The sequence below is a fragment of the Alligator sinensis genome, unplaced genomic scaffold (assembly GCF_000455745.1).
Source record: "Alligator sinensis unplaced genomic scaffold, ASM45574v1 scaffold285_2, whole genome shotgun sequence".
Taxonomy (NCBI): Eukaryota; Metazoa; Chordata; order Crocodylia; family Alligatoridae; genus Alligator; species Alligator sinensis.
This window is the reverse complement of record NW_005842384.1, coordinates 1,362,653-1,374,903: the sequence shown is the minus strand read 5'-3', so window position 1 is coordinate 1,374,903 and position 12,251 is coordinate 1,362,653. Positions and strand designations below refer to the sequence as shown.

Below are 12,251 nucleotides of genomic sequence, written 5' to 3'. Positions count from 1 at the left end.
TCTGTTTTTTGGGCCTTTTGCCAGGCCTCTCTTTACTACCGTGCTGTGTGTGGCACCTCAGGTCTTGTGGAACAATTGCATGGCTCCAAACCTCACCTTTACCACACCCCAAGCCTCACAGGCCTTATCCAAATACTAGCCAATTACCCATCAAGAATGATGGGGGGTGGGGGGGCAGGCAGGGGATGGAGCTGGCCTGCACTACCACTGCTGTGACTCCAGCCCCATGTGTGCCCCTGCTGTCTAGCTTACTAACTTAGCGCACCCCTCCCCCTGCTGCTCCACCCCGCAGCAGTGCCGCTGCCTCCCAGGCATGGTGGGGAGCTTACACCCTGTGCCACCGCTGCTACATGTCTGGCCACATGCATCCCCCGCCTCCTGGCTGTCCTCAGGGCCCAGTGGCGGCCGGGAGCGGGGGACGCACACGTGGGCCCCCCCCCCTCCCCTTCCAGCTTCTCTCCCCCTTGTGCCTGCCCACTTTGTCAGCTCCACCGTTCCCCTCGCTTCTTGTCTGGAAAGCTCTTGGAGCACTCCAAGTGGCTGTTTCAGACAACCAATCAGAGTGCAAATAAAGCATTACAGACAGACAGACGAAGGCTTTTATAATATTAGAATTATTCCTATTGTTGGGGTCTCGGCCTACTTAGCCTCCACCCCTTTAATATAGCTAGGTCTTCTAGCCTGTGCTCCTTTGGGCACTAATGAGGCCTCATCCTCGCCTATTAGCCTCATCCTGGTCCACCAGTTCAAACAATAACAAACCTAAACCCCTGGCTATAACATAAAGCTAACAATAAAGGCAGTACACTGCCCCTTTAAGAGAGCAAACTCCCACCTTTAGGATAGCGTACCCCTTAGCCCTGGGTACCTTATGAGCTCCTAGAGTCTTACTGGATTTGGAGGTAGCCAAGCAGGGAGTCAGATATGTTAGGCAGCAGTCTTGTGCAGGAAGTCTTTCTCCCTGCAGTTGCCAGAGAGTGAGCTCAACCAGCCCTGGCTTATATGTTACCTGGGCTCTGAGTTCTTCTGGTCAGCTGACTGCCTGCAGGTGCTAATTACCTTGTTAGCCTGTTACTCAGGCAACCTGCAGCTGCAGCTGTGGAGCTCTGGGCTCCTTTGTTAGGCTGCTTTTGCCTTTAAAGGTGCAGGCACACCTTGGTGCCCTGCAACAGAGCTAAAAAATTTATTAAGTGCTAGAGCCATGTGAAGAATTGACTTTGGTCAAACCCACAAAACTGAAAAATGCATAGCATCTTTCTTGATCAAAATACTTCTTTTGAAATAAAACATTTTGGAGGTTTTCTTTTTAACTTTAGGTAACTACTCAAATATTATGAAATGATGGCTCTACTTCCTCTGTTGGGTTCCCGTTCTCCATGATTCAATGAGCATCCTTGCCTCAGTAACAAAAGCTACACTCAGTGAGATATTTAACATCCACATACCCTTATTTTTGAATGCTGGAGATTTTTATTATACCTTGGTGAGTCTCCAAACAAAAAGTGTGATTTAAACTTTCTGAAAAGAAAGTAATTATAATTATTTCAATTGCAAACATCAAACAGCTTGTAATGAATAGAGCAATGTGCATAAAAAACCTCAAAGTATCTGCAGCTATAAACAAAGTTATTTTTACCCTTTAGTGTAAAACCTTTTTAGGGACTGGTTTTGCTTTCTAAGCACAAATGCAGTTCTGTGCACATTTTTAAATGTATTTTGAACATTTTGTATATTTGTAATAAAATGTAAATCCACTGAGGTGCATTCATAGAATCATAGAAAGTTAGGGATGGAAGGGAACTCAGGAGGTCATCTAGTCCAACCCCCTTCTCAAAGCAAGGACCATCCCTATCTAGATCATCCCAACCAAAGCTTTGTCTAGTGGGGTTTTGAAAACCTCCAAGAACGGAGCTTCTACCACCTGGTGGTGAAAAGTGCTGTACAGTTAGAGCGAGTCTTAATGTTGTCTAATATTTTCCTTGTTTCTTTTCCTTTCTTTTCCATATTTCAGTATGTTATGCATTTGCTATTCAAGGATCTCCTGACATTCATTTCAAGGGCAATGGTGTCATCTCCATATACCTCTGGGAATTTGTCTTAAGTGGCTTAAAGAAAAAATGGAATTGTGAATTTAACATAGCTTTTTGTGTCTCCCTGCTTCATGCAAGCAAGTAGTTTTAAACAGTTTGAATCTCTTGAATTTAAAATAAAAGTTTGGTGAGTCTCACAACAACCTTATAAATAAAATGGGGAATAACGGTCAAAAGAGCTAATATTTCCTTCTCTCTCTCTCTCTCTCTCCTTATAGTTGGTTACATGTAACTTGTGCAACAAAACAACAAGACATTATGGTGAAAGACGGGACTTTTTGGCAACAGTAGCTAGCTGTTCTGGTACTCCAAGGAATAAAACCGTCATGGAAACACCCGTCCTGAACAAACTACCTACAAATATGACAACCTCAAGTTACAGTAACTCTGGGTCTAAAGGCAGGAGTCCAGCATCCATTTCCAAGTACATATTTCCATTTTACGTAAAAGGGCAACATACCTTTATGAGTAGGGCACAGTCCTATCTCCCACTGACTTACTGTGATATCAGATGTCATTTAATAATAATTAGTTTCAGGGTGGATACAAATTTTAATTTTTTAAAAATTTAAATCAGATGTTTTTTGATTTAATGGTATTTAAAAAATTTTTTTGTTACAATACTTAAAAAAAATAAACCTTTGTAAAGATAGTTTTAATTTAAGGTATGTTAAACCTCAACGATATCATCATGGAATAGGTATTTATATATTATTTGAGGTAAGTATATACTGTTTGAGGCAATATGTTCATGTAACCTTTTTAGAAAAGTTTTATAAATATGTCACAACAGGCCATGGACTATATTAGGGGTCCAATCTTATGGGGGTCCCAGAGGCTCCTCTATGGATTAGTAAAGATTAGAGAAAAATCACTCTATCCAATGGGGACTTAGTGCTCAGTCTAGAAGATCCCATTAAGCATCTCTGTGATGCTTAGTTTCAGTTCTCAAACTGACATACCTGATGACCTACCCATCAGCCCTGTTTGTCTCTATGCAAGTTTGTGTGCAGAGTCAAGCCATTACCACTCTCTAAAAGTGCAGAGTTTCAAGAAGTTAAATGAATAGAGAATTGTTGGGGGCAAGGAGGGAGGAGTCTGGTGACAAATACAAGGAGGGAGGGGCAGTAGGAGCGTAAGAGAAACATTTTGAGCAGAATATGCCAGAAGTCTTGAGGGATAAGTTGCTGAGTATAGCCTCTCCATTGATTTGAGATCTAATAAGGGAATGGTATGCTAGAAGGGAAACCTATCATGGCAGCAGGCTTGTCAGGCCATAAAGGAGAGAAGAAATCAAAGATGAGAAGAAATCTAGAAGAAAGTGAAGAAAGCCCCAAGCTAATAATTTATGGCTGCAACACTCATTTGATGTCCTCCTAATATAGCGTGGCAAACACGCAAAATATAAAAGATTAATCTACTGAATTGGAGATAGTTTACCTCCCAGTGACTTCACAAGTATCTGCTTGAATTCATAAATAAAATAACCAAATCATTCAGTTTTCTGATGTAGCTACAAAATTAATCTGAAAATGTATCAAAATAAGTCACTGCTTTAAAATGTTTAATGTGTACCTTCTAAAAATGATACCTACATTATCTCTGAGTTATGAATAATATGTATTATGGTTATATAAAACAACGAGAATTCACTCTTTGTAGAAAAAAATGATTAAATCGAGGCTTCCTGACCAGTGATTTAATTGTTTAGTCGTAGGGGTCAAAAGGTTCTATTGTACAGAGCGAGTATGCATAGAAAAGAAACTTGAAGTCTATAGCTATAAGCATACATTCAAGTTCTTTTTGTCCTTTAGCATCAAATGTTCTTTTAGGGATTGTTTTTTTTCTAAGCACAGTTGCAGCTGTGTGCATAGCTCAGTGTTTGTATACACAGAGCACATCTATACATGGTATTAAGGCGATTGGATAAACTCTGGTACAGTTAGTGCCAGAGTTTATTGCTCCCAGGCGCACTGTTTGCACATGTACCCAGAACTGCAGCACTTTGAGCCAGGGCAGAGCAGCTCTGGCTGGCAGAGGGCCCTGGGGGTCAGCCTACCAGCCCAGGGCTTCTCTGCCCCAGTTCAGCATGCTGCAGAGGGGCTGGTTGGAGCATGAGGGTGCTTCAGTGCAGGACTAGCTGGTAGGCAGCCCCTGCACCAAAGCACCCTCATGCTGCAACCAGCCCCGTCAGTATCTACACATGCGTTGTGACAGAGTTGAGTAGTTTACTCTGTCCTAATAATACCACATGTGTAGATGATGACATTTTACTGCAGAGCTAATTAGTCTACTCTGCAGTAAATATCTCGTGTAGATGCATCCACAGACAGGCAATTATGCTTATACCTGCTCACTTTCATGTTCAAATATAGTTTATATTTGCAATTAAAATTGTATTCATTGAACATTTTAAAAATCTGGCCATAAAATTACAGTGTTATTATTTATACCAGTCTCACTTTTTTACAAATCAATTGCTTTTTTCCTTTCCTTTTCAGAACATGTAAGTCTGGAAAGTCAACACCCATTTCTTCTCCCAGGACTCCCAGGAACACAAAATTTCACTTCTCTCATTTAAAATGGCTTCTTGACCAAGAAGAAAAAGAAGAGAGTCAGAACGGGGGCTTGAAAAACTTCTTGTCTTCACTTTAAAATACTGAATGACTACAGTAATCTTGATAAAGGATACCAAAGCAATGGTTAAGATTAGCTCCATAAATGAACCAAATTAAATACTTCTTTACAACATACCCAGATACTATTTAATATCTTTCTTTGCCAAGTTTTTTATTTTTTGTAATGCAGGGGGAAATTTGAGTACATCACATAAAAATACAAAGATTGTTTCCAAATGGGTTGTACATCAGTGTGTATTGCTGGAATAATAAAATTAATATGCCACGTCTCAAAGAAGTTTGAACTTTAATGGCTCAGGAATTAAATTATCTGTATGTATAGGGATTTTTTTTTCAAATAGGATCCTGTACCCTGCAAGCATTTAAACACAAAGCTCATCCCTACTTATCCCCGCATCTTAACATGCCAGCCCTGGTAAAGCTGAAAACCCACCAAGCAGCTGCATTTGGTTTTCCCATGCGGTTTTCTCATGCTGGATGTTTTTGCTTTTAGGTTTTCGGAGTCTGAACAGAGTTCAGGGGCTGCTTCTAATTGGGCCTTCACACAAGTTTTAGGAAGGCAGATCCTCTGTCTATACCGTTTTGTGAGAGCTGATATCCTTTGATCTAACTGTCCAGGCCCCTAATAATGCCTGTTCTTGCAGACTCTCTAGTGGTTTAAACATATGCTTTTCCCAGAGCTGTAACCTTACAGATGCTGTAATGTGCAGTGTACCTTTCCAAGAGCAGGTTATAGTTAAAATATACAATGCCCAGACTCTGCAAAGGTTTCCAAACAAATTACTCCACTTTAAGACAGCACAAGGAAGTCTTGAACTTTTCTTTAAAAGTGTCAATTCATTTTACCATTTTTAAATACTAAGCATAATGTCATCCTTAAAATTAACCATTCCCCCACTGTTGTGGTTCATAGGGTCAGTATAAAAAAAACAGTTACTAAAATACAGTTCTACAAGTATTAAATAATATTATTTATAAACAAAATGTTTTTACAACAATTTATTTTAAATATGAAAACATACAGAGAGGTGTTACTTAGAACATAAATTACACAAGTATTACGCATTCTGTGAGCAGAGCACAATAATGAAACACCTTTACATTTCAAACATCTTGTTTTCTTACTTGTCACCTTTTGTGACCTTTGTTACCTTTTAACAAATAAGTCGTTTTTGCTGCAAACAAATTACAAAGTGCCGTTATTGCATTTTTGCAAACCCCACAAAAAGTTCATGCTTACTAAGCATCTTTAATGTAGTAAAGATAAAACTGGAATTAGAGTTCTAAATAAGATGGAGAAGATCTACTTATTAATCGAGATAACTTAGCACACAGGGGATAGGGTCTCAGACAGAACTGGATATCAACTTTATGAAAAAATAACATACCTATTAAGATTTTAAGCTAATTTTCTAAAAGTGAGTCACTAAGAGCCAAATCTACTTGCTTAAATCACAGAAATAGTGTGAACATTTGCATGAATAAAATGTGTGGAACTGGTCCCAAATGTTTATACCCACAGAAAATCAACCCTTCAGAAATCCTGCCACTGCATCCACTTCATAATCTATCCACAATAATGCTGAATCTATGTACTTACATTCTGTAAGGTACAAATTCACTCTGTGGCAAGGGCTTTTCTACGGGCCTCATGCTGGTCCTTGGCACTGAGGTGAATTTCATGCTAAATGCATACATTTTGTAACCACTGGAGGACCCTTGTGGAATCACTAACCTTCATATGAGTTTTGCCACTGACTCATGGAAGCAAGGTCCGTTTGTTCCTAATCTACTGACTACTTTTAGAAAAACAGGCGTGTACTGTTATCAAATCAAAATGAAGTTTCTCAGCTAGATACTTTGCTAAGTTACTTTATACAACATTTTAAAGTATATGGATTGTGTTGAGAGAATAATGAAGGGTATGTGCACCATATGTGAAAACCTGAACAGTAGCTGAATGTAAAGCAAGCAAGTGAATGTTACTCTAAACTACAGGTTAACGTCCAACAAAGCTGACAAATTATTTTTAAAATACCTGAAGTGTTGTAACCAAGGATGTTACATTTGTTTGAAAAACCACAGAACAGGGAGAACTGACATATAGAATTGTACAACTATGAAATCTGAGCCTTGACCCAAGGCTTTATACCTGTGAGCAGGTCCCACTGGTTGCAGAAAAATGACTACTGAATAAGTAGTGATTATATGATGAAGGGCTGCAGGCTTAGCTCCATTTTTTTCCAAGAAGAAAGGCCAAATAATGAATATACTGTCTACATCGTTTCATGGAAAAATCTACCTTTGCATAGGGGTGTAACATTTTCAAGCTCAAAAAGTATCTTGGTATGGTATTTTAGTTGTGGAGTGAGGGAAGTTTGGTATTTCAGTGAGAGCAGACCACATTACCAAATAAAAAACACAACAAATCTGTACCCAGAGTGGTTACAAAACTACCTATACATTGTGGACATGAATAATCTACAGAGAAAACTCTATTTCTGTTAAGCCAGACGTTTGTTTCATTTACAGTTTTCTAGTCAATTATTTTCTGCCATTTAGTCTCCAAACTTGTTTTCAGGTTCTGAGCTTCCCACACTTACTCTTGAGATGTTACAGGAACGTATGCTAAGGTTTGGTAGCTAAGAATTTAAGGATATCAATATAATGGCTGTTGCTGTGTCTTAATGGATCATCTCCTTTGGTGCATTTATTGTCACAGCACTAAAACTTCTAATTTAGTTGATACTGTAAAATTATATGAAATCCAGCTCATCATTCCTTGATTGGCATGGGGTTCTTGTAGTGACAAACCAGGGACATTTATCTCCCCTACATTTCAACGTATTAATAGCTACTTTAAAAACCAAGGGTTTCATGAGGTAAAGATTTTAGTACTAAAATACAGAAAATGTTATCCAGAAAAAGCAGCATACATAGTTCTCAAACTTCCCACTTAACTTTTCTTTGAGATTAGTGTATTTTTTTATGATGAGGAAAAGATTTTTCCTAATTTTTTTTGCATTTAACCACTCATTTATCTATAGAGATGCAACAGGATTACAATACAAACAATTTGGAAGAACAAAACAGACATAGTGAAGTTAGTGCCTATCTTCTCTGTTCTTGAGCTGCCAAAAGCTGATTTTACCCTGATTTTAACACATTAAGGTCATACGTTTTTCTGTAAAAGGCAGGAAGAGAAAGTACAAGTGTTTACATTCTCTCTACAACAAAATATTTTGCAAATCCTGGTTCCGGATTCTACATGGATCTTCAAGATAAACCTGGAAATCACACAGAGCCTGCATGAATCAAATGGGGGCTCTGCATGGTTATAATGATCTTTCTGCTTTGGAATATGTGTTTTGTTGAGACTATTGTTTTGTTCTGTGCTTTTCTGGTTTGTTCATGAGATAACTGCTTTGAGTCATGTATATGCCTAAACACACATTTATACAGCTATAGTTTAATGGATTAGAACACATTTAAACATGAAGCTCAATCTAGGTCTAACTTTCCAGTCGTACTTTAACATTCTCTTTAAAAATAACCACAGATTTGTCTTTGTACATGCCTATTTCTGCTAAAGAAAACCTACTTTGTTTCCTTGGAGCTAATTATGCCCCAGCTCCCCACCTCTGATTTTGCTATGGAGTCATAAACCTGAACTGCCATCAACCTGATGAGCTCAGGTTAACTAGCATCAATAGATTCATTTCCTAATCCGATTTTTGAGCGGAGTCTGCCAGATACTTTTGTGTGTTATCCCATTGCAAGTCTCAGGGGGAAATGTGTGTAAACGAACATTTATCCACTTGGCTTTAGTTCCTGTGGGTTCCTACTTCATGAATATACACCCCAAAGAGTATAAGAGTGCTCTACGGCCAGGCATGGTTGAAAGGCCATAGATAGCAACCACACTTACAATGATGTGATATAGCTAGGGAGGACAGGCACAGTCCCAGAGACTATCCTGAAGAGTATGGATTCTCTTTACAAATACTCTGTTTCTTTTTTACCTTGAGAAGTACAGAGAAATATACTTGGGTGGGGGACTAAGCTCTCTGTGACTCTTGTGAGCTGTCAAAACCATACTTGAGAGAAAGGATGCTGTGGAAAACCTTTTTGGTTTCACCCTTAACTATGATTCATTTGTGGCACTTTGTGTGAGGGAGGATAATCAGACACAGGGCTTGTGTCTAAATATGCATATTTTGAAAAAGTAATATTTTATCTCCTGTTCACAATGAAAAAGTATTCCAGGGCCTGTCCCTAATAGCATTGATGGCAAAAAGGTCCTATTGACTTCAACAGAACCAGGGTTTCACACCAGGATTACAAAGAAACTTTCAGTCTATTTTTACTTCCAAAACAATTATGTTTAAAAGGGTATCAGAGAAAGTGTTAATTTGTTGTAAACTTTATTTGTTTTCATTTTGCTGATGTACAATATTTGAATTTGCAAAACTAGGCATGATAAGTATGAAGAATGGTGAGTATTTGTTAAGATTGGTATGAAAGTTTACAGTGAAATGGAACTAAGGAAAACAATTAACAGAAAATTCTTAATACATCCTCTGCAAACCTTTGAGCCAGGTTTTTAAGGGTATTTATAAAAACACAGATAGATATTTAGGGGGGGATTCAAAAGTGCCTAACTTGCACTGATTTCAAAAGGAGTGAGGGCTCAACAATTCTGAAAGTCTCAGTAGACATCCATCTGTATATTTAGACTCTTAAACACCCTTAAAAGCTGGCCCTTTATGTGTACACAAGAAAAATGGTAAACAATTATATTTCCCCAAGCTTATCTACCCATATACAAATGCTGTATTTGTATCATACTGGAGTTAAAAAAAAACAAATATTCAGCAACATTTTCCCACATTTTACTATATACAATAACCTAAGAATTTTCCCTCTTTCTGTGAGAAAAGCGACATCAATTTAGATGATGTTCGCTAGGGACTTGGAGGGATGGGGGCTTTGGCTCTTATTGGCCTTTCTGGATGGATGTCTCCATGGGAGAGAATGATTTGGCCCAAATTCTACATTTACTACAGCATTCTACCTATAGTATTGCGCTGCATGTGTAAAATGGTACTTAAGCACATTAAAATCTTAATCATGGGCATTCAGCAGTAGATCTGGTCCTATACAACTAACTCACACTATAATTAAAGCTGTGGAATTGCTTCACATTTTTGGGATCAGCTTTTTAATGGAGATGGATGTGCCAGAAATGGGTTGCTGTACAAGCCAGTGGTCCCTCAATTTTGAAACTGTGAAGTTTTAAGAGAAAGAAAAGTTACTACGGTAGTATAAATTGAAAAACAAGTCACTTAAAGACATACTGGATTTAACATGATTAATATTTTCCATTTTCAAAATTGATTAATAACTTACTTTTGTTTTACTTTGGGAACAGGTCCATTAATAATAGCCAGTAAGATCACTTTCAACTTAAAAATAAATTGCAGTAACCTACTATCAACATAAAATTGTGATTTTCCATAGTGTGATTTCTACTGCCTCACTAGTCATTGAAATGTAGCAATTTAAATGTATATTTTGATTATATGTTGAAACTACATGGAGTAGAAAGGGTACATAAGAAAAATCATAAAGCAGAAACCAATCAGTTTCTTAAAGGGTACCTGATCAAAGTCTGTATAAAAGATATGTATATTTAAGGTAATTACCTATTTTTAACATAATAATACACAGATGCCACCTTTTAGAAATGTAACTATATGCTCACTTACCAATAAAATAGTAAACAAATCAATATTAAACAATTCTTATAAATTATCTGGAATATTTATACCACCACTCTCCAACAACAATATACAAAAATAATACTACAGGAATATCAACCAGTCTGACCTACCCCTCATTCCACAGAAAAGTAGAGGCAATGGAAAGAGATGTTCTTATTATCAATCATCACTGTAGATATCTCCTGCAAATGGTAGGTGTACATGGCTGCCTGTAACATTTGGGAGTCGGGACAGGTCAGGAAGATTCTGGATGCGTGACCTGAGTTCTTTTCGGACCTGGGATACTCTGGCTAGCTTGCGTTTGTATTCCTGAAATACAAAATGATTCATCATGAGGTTCTTTTCCAGACACTGCTGCTATAGGCTAGGATTTCAAAATATCACCCACATTATTTAATTAGTATTGTATAAAAAATAATTTCTTAAATACCTGAGACAACCAAATGTAATTTTATAGGGATGGACAAATAAATTATGCCAAGATGAAAGGTAGGGGGGTCTAACCACATCAGCTGCTCCACACTAAATAACTGTGTCCACTCCTATCCCACAGTAAGTGGATGCTAAATTACAATAACATTGTCCTGTTTTATTCAGGAGTAAGCATGTTGGCTTCCACTTAGTGTGGGACAGGAATAGACACATTAAACAATTACTGTGGAGAAACTGATGTGTGGTGTCATTCCCCACCAACCAGTTTTTAAGCCATCTTAATGTTTTCATCTGTCCATATCCTTAGAGAAATAAATATTTTGCAAAAGGTTTATGGCTAACAAAAACATCTGATTTCCAGAAACCAATCACAACACTTCTCAAGAGATTTACTTATATGTTACTACTAATTTTTTGATTTTACTGTGATAAGAAAAACTAAATGAAGAGGCAGATGTCTATATTAGTTTGTACAATGGTACAAATGTCTGATAGCATGCAATTATTCTGAGATACTATACTAAAGCTACTTGAAACTGTTTCTTCTCTTACTTGTGTCTTATAAATCTACTGATTTCAGTGAGGTTACTTATGATTTATACCAGAGAGAGATCTGAAGCAAGTCCAGTGCCTCCAACTCCACACACTGAAAATTCTGAGGTAGGCTAGCCATCTTTGAGTCAATGTACTGATCACAGGATGCATAAAACTAATGCCACAACTTTTATTGATATCAGTGTGGCAGGATTTTACCCTATGTGTACACGTGATTGGGACCTTAATTTGGGGGCTTTCAAACTGCTTTGGAAAAGTTAATTCAGCCTTAAAAGACCTGCAACAACATGTCACACACTACTATGTCAATATAAAAATTGTCAGCTTCACTGAAGCACAGTAAAGCAATATGACTTGCCCAGAGTGCCACAAAGAATTAAAGCAGAAGCAGAAACTGGCTCACCACAGTGATATAAACACTGAAAGCTTATCGCATTTCACAAGCCAAGGATTGCTGCAGGATACTCCTGGTTTCTTTTGATTTTGGCATCAATTTTTACAGCATGTAGATACCATATTTAATATGTTCAGTATTGCAAACTGTAAGCAAATGTCTACATTAAAACAGACTGTTCATAAATGTTTTCAGCACATGTAATTTGTCAATTTCTTTAGAAATTACATCCTGTTTCCATATTATTGAAAGAACGACTTGTGTAACATTTTTATTATTATCCCATTACAAGGATACTTAGGCGCTGACTTTTACTTTTGCCCAGGGAAAGGCTAAGATGGACGTGTGCCCCCCACCA

The 12,251-nt window shown here is 37.8% G+C and overlaps 2 protein-coding genes across 4 annotated transcripts in view; one reads left to right on the top strand and one right to left on the bottom strand.

Annotated features, from left to right (window-relative positions):
* CUNH18orf21 (chromosome unknown C18orf21 homolog) overlaps positions 1 to 5,003 on the top strand; it is a gene marked incomplete at its 5' end in the record, with an annotated part of 9,109 nt that extends 4,106 nt beyond the window's left edge. The window contains 2 exons of the mRNA XM_014522661.2: positions 2,309 to 2,514; positions 4,592 to 5,003. Coding sequence (XP_014378147.1) covers positions 2,309 to 2,514; positions 4,592 to 4,745 — 360 coding nt within the window. The remainder of the gene's footprint in view (positions 1 to 2,308; positions 2,515 to 4,591) is intronic.
* Positions 5,004 to 5,155: 152 nt separating this feature from the next.
* The window catches only part of RPRD1A (regulation of nuclear pre-mRNA domain containing 1A), a 67,264-nt gene continuing 60,168 nt past the window's right edge, over positions 5,156 to 12,251 (bottom strand). For all 3 annotated transcript variants that reach the window (XM_025211006.1, XM_025211002.1, XM_006029526.3), the window contains 2 exons: positions 10,623 to 10,821; positions 5,156 to 10,014 (listed from right to left, as the gene is read on the bottom strand). In XM_025211006.1, coding sequence (XP_025066791.1) covers positions 10,672 to 10,821 — 150 coding nt within the window. In that variant the 3' untranslated portion in view covers positions 5,156 to 10,014; positions 10,623 to 10,671. The remainder of the gene's footprint in view (positions 10,015 to 10,622; positions 10,822 to 12,251) is intronic.